The sequence below is a fragment of the Gadus macrocephalus genome, chromosome 23 (genome assembly GCF_031168955.1).
Source record: "Gadus macrocephalus chromosome 23, ASM3116895v1".
Taxonomy (NCBI): Eukaryota; Metazoa; Chordata; class Actinopteri; order Gadiformes; family Gadidae; genus Gadus; species Gadus macrocephalus.
The window spans coordinates 10,672,185-10,679,684 of NC_082404.1; the positions used below are offsets into that span (position 1 = coordinate 10,672,185).

The 7,500-nt window shown below is 49.9% G+C and overlaps 1 protein-coding gene across 1 annotated transcript in view; it reads left to right on the forward strand.

Annotated features, from left to right (window-relative positions):
- Nucleotides 1–7,500, forward strand: part of nrp1a (neuropilin 1a) — a 53,277-nt gene that overhangs the window by 22,554 nt on the left and 23,223 nt on the right. Inside the window, 1 exon segment of the mRNA XM_060045767.1 lies at nucleotides 2,326–2,492. Within this exon segment, the coding sequence (XP_059901750.1) occupies nucleotides 2,326–2,492 (167 nt within the window).

Here is a 7,500-nt window from a genome sequence, read left to right on the forward strand (position 1 = left end):
TAATGTTTATGCCAACACCCCTTTTTAATTTGCTACGAGTTCTTTGGAGTCTGTAATCACAGATCTTATACATCGGATTACCTAATCAGAGATAAAATGCTGGGGTGCTTGACACCCGAACATAAATAGCCTTTCATTTGACAAGAGCCTTCATGGTCCTACATCAGCAGTGAACGCATACGTGAAAGGAAACGAGTCTGAACATCTTCCGCCTTTTCAGATGTTTTTTCCTCGACTTGCAGCAATTAAATCATTCATAAGCTCTTCATGCATATTCCGCCAAGGATTTCAGCGCTGGAGATGCGACGACGCGGGTGTAGAGTCACTGATGGAAGGTGATAAAACCTGGTCGTCCATCTACCCACCCCCCATCGACTCCTTCACGGCCCTGTCCCTGTCTGGCTCGTCTTATCTCTACCTAGCGCTCACTCCCGTCATCTCTTTCCATTGTTCCCTGTCTCCCCAGCTTTTAGTCCTTGATAGGCCTTGGTTTCAGAACCGATCTAGAACGGCTGAAGTTTGTGTGTTTGTGCAGGATGTGCCGTTCGGGCGTGAGTGAGAGAACAAAGAACCGCATTCAACCACAGGGGAGAGGGAGGTGCCAGCTTCCCTTGCAGCACACTGAGCTTGCGGTGCGCAGCAATCTGCCGCCTCCACACACATGACCGTGAGATCTTCACACCTACGGTACACCCGGTGGGGGGGCAAAACGCACCCCTTCCCAAGGGAGGCACAATGTGTGCCCACCAGAACGCGTAGCCCACGGTGGGTGATGACGGTGGACGGCATCTGTTTCAGATCCACGTCAGAGCTCAGCCCCAAAGTACTGCACATCCTCTCACCCAAATGTATGACGTGATCTGGAGAGAGGGAGAAAGTGTGTGTGTGGGTGAGTGGGTGGGTGGGTGGGTGTGTGGTGGGGGAGCTCCTTTGTAGGGGACAGATTTACGGCCCCTGGCAGCGGTTTGTCTCTGTTAATGAAAATGTTCATCCCAGGCCTTTCTCATATTGGGGCCGCGGCAGGTCAGCAACCCCCCCCCCCCCTCTTCCCCCCCGGGACAGAGATGCTGCATTTAGAGAGACCCCCCGTCCACATGACCATATGAGAACCCCCCCCCCCCCTCCTCCCCACATACCTCTACGTCTGCTGGTAGTGTGGGTACATGACCACTGCTGGGGGGTAGGGGGGGTCAAACAGTCACCAGCAGAGTCAGTATGTCTAACCCCCTGGGGTTAGACATAACACACACACACACACACACACACACACACACACACACACGCACACGCACACGCACACGCACACGCACACGCACACACATGCACACACACACACACACACACACACACACACACACACACAAACCCAACCCATACAATCATCTACCAGGCCTCATCCTTGCACCCTAGGGACCCCCCCGCCCCCCCCAACCCCCTACCACCACCACCAGACGCCCGCAAACCCACGTCAACAAAAACAAGGGGAGCCCCTTCTCTTAAAGTCGGGGGGGGGTGTCAGAGCGGAGCCGCAGTGTCGTAAATACTAACCCACACATCGACGCATCATCAATCCCCTCTCCCCCCCCCCCGCTACGCGCCTCCCCAGCAACCCTCATGCCGCGTTATGCTGTGTGAGTCAAGTGGGGGAAATATGCAACGTCGGTAAAATGGAGATAACGCTCCGACGACGAGCACATTTTATTGGGAGGTCGGAAGCAGACGGAGAAAAGGCAGGAGCAAAAGGAGGGAAAGAGAGAGGTCACCGTGACAGGCCTTAACTTAGCATCGCTCTGAATGTTTTATGAACGCATTCAGAGCGCCTCCGTCATGCGTCCATTAAGAGCAGAAAATAGAAACGTGGGGGTGTGAGAGGGGGCGACAGAAGGAGAGAAAGAGAGAAAGATTTGGAAGAAAGAAGGGAAGAAAAACTAAATATGGAAGGATAGAGAGAGAGAGAGAGAGAGAGAGAGAGAGAGAGAGAGAGAGAGAGAGAGAGAGAGAAGGGAAATAACTAAAAAGACGAACAAACTCACAGTCGAGGGGACGAGCGACAGGGTGGACCCACTGTGATTCACCGAGGTGTCGCTGATGCGCTCTTAAGCACGGCCACCAGGGATGAGTGCCCCGTCCTCGTGTCCCCCCCCCCTCCACCACCAGCCCCGGGGGGCACGCCCGTGGCTCAAAAAGAACCGGCTGTGAAAGCACTCACCAGTCTTGTAAGCTTTTTTTCTTGAGTTTTGCTTCTAATAAAAAATGCTCTCCCTCCCTCCCTCCCTCCCTCCCTCCCTCCCTCCCTCCCTCTCTCCCTCCGTTCTTCGCTCCCAGACTTTGACTGTACGGACCCCCTGGGACTGGAGTCGGGGGAGATCCCGTCGGACCAGATTGTGGCCTCGTCGCAGTACAACCCCAGCTGGTCCCCGGAGAGATCCCGACTCAACTACTACGAGAACGCCTGGACGCCCGCCGAGGACTCCAACAAGGAGTGGATCCAGGTACGGCTGCATCCCAAGGGTCCTTCCTCCCTTCCCTCCCTCTTTCCTCCTCTCCTTCGTTCCTTCTTTTGTTCTTTAGATCTTTCTCTCTCTCTCTCCCTGCCTCTCACTTTCATCCTTCATGTCGTTCCCAGGGTCGTTAAATAGGGGAACAACATACTTATTTGGGAAAAACCAAGAACATTCTTGTCGTGCGGAATTGTAACGGCCAGTGGTTTTCTGGTTCGTGTTTTGTCTTTTTCCCAGCGTACGACAAGACACAAACGTGTTTGTGTTGGGGTAAGTAATGAGCCCCTAATCGAGTATTGTTTGAGTCGCGGAGCTCCCACAGCAATTTGAGAGTTTAAACACACACTCCCTGTTTTTGGTGGTGAGTCAACGTCTGAGCTTGCGTAACGTATTATAAGCGACTTCTTCCTGATTATTTTCAGTTGGACTGTCCTTTGTCTGCCCTTCAGACGGGAAGGTGGGGGCCCTTTCCTTACCAAATTCATCCAAGAATTGTTTTCACTCTCTGTCTATTTCTCTCTCTCTCTCTCTCTCTCTCTCTCTCTCTCTCTCTCTCTCTCTCTCTCTCTCTCTCTCTCTCTCTCTCTCTCTCTATCTTTATCTCTCGCTCATCCTCTCCTGCCTAAGATTGACACTTCCTGCCTAGCAGAGGGATTTTCTATGGTAGCCTCCAGCGAAAGCCAACATGCCTAGCCATGCAGAGACTCTCACACACACACACACAACACATACGCAAACACACACACACACACACACACACACACACACACACACACACAACACGTACGCAAACACACACTTAAATATAGCACTCTGACACTTAAGCCAGTTTATTTTGAACATGCAAAGTGCATGACATATAAAGTTAGTTTAATAAGCTAACTTGGATGAGACTGAAAGGCAGGAGAAGCCTCCGTCCAGACAAGCTCAGCTCATGTAATCCCATCGCGGTTCAACCACCAGTGTCCACCTAGCTTGCAGCCGGACCATGTTTGATTAACTTACCCTGAACGTCTGGGCCTCATTGTGTTTTTCTTAACCTTTCTCGTGCTCCACGGCTGAGAAGTTCGATCCTCGGGGGGTGAATAATACTCCTGACCCAAAGCCACATATTTGCTCTGGGATCGTCTCACTTTATTGCAATGAAAATATTATCCTGAGGCCTCCTGTTGATTTCTACAGTCTAATTTAATCAATGTGTGTGTATCTGTGTGTATGTGCGTATGGATCTGTGTTAGTGTGGGAATGTATGTGGGTTTTTAATCCCTTACAATATGAATGTGAGTCTGTTTATATGTATGTATGTGTGTCATTGTGTGTGTGGGTATGTGTGGTCTTTGTCCCATACCATCTCAAAGTGAGTGTGTCATTTTGATGAACTTGGCTCAGTGAATACATTTGAGAACAGGAAGTCATAAAGTGGATCAGGAAAGTGAGCACACGTAACCACTTCCTGCTTCCGCTCCAGTCTGATCCGACAACCGGGACAGGCAATTGTGCCTGCAATAGAATAACCCTGCTTATCCCAAAAAGGAAAAGCCCATTTTGCATCATGTTATATGTATATATATATATATATATATATATATATATATATATATATATATATATATATATATATATATATATATTCATCTAAATCTATTTTAGACAAAAAAAAAAAACTCAACCCCACAACTAACTTTTTGTTTTAAATGCAAATAGTTTGGGCCATCAACTGTGGCGGTGTTGTTGTTTCGTATTGAACGTTGAAGCCTTGTGTATTGATGAAAAGGGTGATTTAATCCTGTAGCCACAAGTCTAGTATTGCTATGACTCGGATCCCAAAACCGCACAGGGGGGAAGCAGCCGATGTGCGCGTTCGATTTCTTAGAAAACGTCTTAAGAAACCGAGGCTGCTGCCTCTTCTCCGGGCAGGAGCCCAATTATCCCAAGTGTTATTAAAGGAGTGGAATTTCTGATTCCCCTTTCATTAAAGCTCAGCTCCGCCAAGCCCCGGCCCCTGCGCAGCACGTACAGATCATCCCCGCTCGCCTTCAGATGCATAGTAATCAATTCATTATTTATTTCCTGACCCATTCCGTAGCTGCAATTTGCTGCGGCGTAGGTTTGTATTATTCATGTCAAGATGGCCCTTTGATTCCGGGGCCTTCACTTTCGCTTTGCATTTCTCTCCTTTCCCGTTTTTCATAATTGTATTATTATTTTTTTCTTCTTTGTAGAACATAGTGCAGATTTGTCCTCCATTTTAATGCTGTCGGCTTTTAATGCGAACAGGGGGGAGACACGCGGCTCTCTGGGTAATTAGATTGGTGCGTTGTGGTTTCCAACAAAACCGAGTGCAGGGGTTGGCTGGGCTCATTAACTGTGGTGAACGCACGCACACACTCAGATAGACACCACACACACATGCGCACAAACACACAAGGATAGATACACTAACACACACACATACACACAGATAGAGACACACAACGCACACACACACGCAAAGACACACATTTACTCACAAACTGATCGACAGACACCACACAAACACGCACACACACACATACACACACACACACACTGATGGACATTGCATCCTCTGAGGACCAAAAATAGATCCTTCCTTTCACTCCTTTTTTCTATCATCTGTCCCATTCTTCAGTGGTTCCCACACATCCCTCCTTCTCCATGTGCATACCCTTTGCTGTCATGTTATACTGAAACCCTCTCTTCTCCTCTTTCCCCACCACCCCTTTCCCCTGGTCCTCCGGGGAGTTTAGATCTCTCTCTCCTTCTCTTCTCGGCCGATTGATCCAAATCAAGATGGAGTGAGAGACGTGCATATCAAGCCCCTCAGTTAGGCCTTCCCTCGCGCTCTTTGAAGTCTTTAACGGGATCAGCAGCTTCACCAGGGCCCTGTGCAGCCGTTTGAGGCGGAGATTAATGAGCACATTCAAACCCAGCCTGACTCCTCTCGTGTCTCCTGAACGTGCCTGGGTTCAACATGCCCGTGAGACGAACACCAATGCCATGCAGAGCTCAGATTCTAGAGTGGATACGGTTCAGATCCAGGTGCATGTACCTGGAACCTGCTCAACTTTTCCAACCCTCTTCAGGGGTAAGACATGATCTGGTTTGCAGCGAGGCCCTGCCCTGGTTTCCGTTGCCAGCAGACGGGGCGGAGCAGGGTATTCGCCGCCGTTCAGACACGGCCCCGGTGAGGGATGGATGGGAAACGGCCAGGGGAGTCACCGATGCTCAGGAGCGATGCAATAAAAAGCCTGGGGGAGCCAGTGGTGGGGGCAGGGGGGGGTGGACAAAGCGCTCAAGTCCACTTCAGTCTAACAGACAGCCGCCATTGATCAAGCCCGCGCAGGCAAACACGCATCATAAATAATGCACGCCGTCTTGGAGGGAACCCGAGCGTCGATACCTGAAAGCCTTTTTATCGAGCCTGGCGTCACGGCAACAGGCTGCGCCTGTAATCCATGTGCCCCGTTAGGTTGAGAGTTAGTTAGTCTCAAGTTGCCCTTTAATCTTTTTAGTTAGCCTCCAAAAGGGCCAACCATTATCCGTAGTCCACCCCGTGCTTTCGCTTAATACTTTGATTATATATTTGCCCACAGTGTAGCTGGATTTTTTATTTGGTTGTCGATAGATAAGAGGACACGAAGTCACAGCATTGCCTTGTCTCTTGTCTCATGGGCCCAAGTCTGGGGTTGTTGTGACTGGCTCACTTTGGATTGTGGGTTTGATTAGAGAAAGTCTTACGCATGAAAAGGCTCTTTGTTTTCACAATAATCTTCAGTCCATCTCCCATCCGTGTCACGGTAATCCAACGTCAGTAGGCTAACCGGTTACAAGTAACGGAAGTTGTTGAGGGTTAACGTTTGGGTTTAAAGCTTGCGGGGGGAGGGGGAGGGGGGGCACAACCCACTCTGGACCAATTTCCTCATTCAAATCTCCAACATTGTAAGGATAACATTAGTGCTAGACCGAGAGGTTCGCTTCAACAAAACAACACCCCGTTCAATTCCAGCGCTTGACTGAGGGACGCAAGCACTTATTTTCAACTTCCTAGACATAAAAACGACCACAAACTAAACAACTGTGTGACCTTCCGGGAGCTTATCTTCTCATTGTCTTGGTTATGAGGAGTAGAACAACATGAAAACCTTTTCCTTATCCAATTTCCTTCTCCCCTCGTCCTCCAAATGTGTTTTCATTTACTCTAAGGGGGCAAGGGCTCTAAAAATGCCCTCTCTCTTGCTATTGTCTCTGTATCTCAACAAGGTCAGTGTGTGTGCTTGTAAACAGTGTGTGTGTGTGTGTGTGTGTGTGTGTGTGTGTGTGTGTGTGTGTGTGTGTGTGTGTGTGTGTGTGTGTGTGTGTGTGTGTGTGTGTGTGTGGTGAGGGGGGTTCTCCCAGATCCATGGCTTTACCGCCATGCCAAAGTGATGCGCAATAAGTCGGGTAATTAACGGCGGCTTGTCGCTTGATAAGTGGGAGAAAGGGCGGAGTCAGACGAGGGGCTTACTGGCTGGCGTTCTGCCCGACCGCCAGATCACTGACGTCTTCGGCATCACCTTCATCATCACCATCGTCCTCATCCTCATCATCCTCATCCAGGCAGATGAATGGAAACAATGTCCTAGGGCTCCGGGGGCATCACGCCGCAATTTGGGAGGGAGAAATCCACCCGAGTACAGAGACGCAGTCTTCTTGGAGTGGCGACGCAGCCAAATCCGGGACTAGACGCTGACAACAGCAGTGAAAGACAGGGTGCTGTAATGAGTTCAAACGGTGCAAGAACAAGCACCCACGGTGCAAACTCCGAAACCACATCCGACTCCGACTCGGCCGTGTTCCGGAGATCCTCGCAGGCAGCCATCTGCATTCCAAACCCAGAGAGGGAGAGTCATCGCCTGGGGGGGTGGAGGGGACGGTGGCGCCTTGATGTCAGTGTTTATCACATCCTCAGTCTCCCGCTGTTGCTCTAATCGCTAGCTAG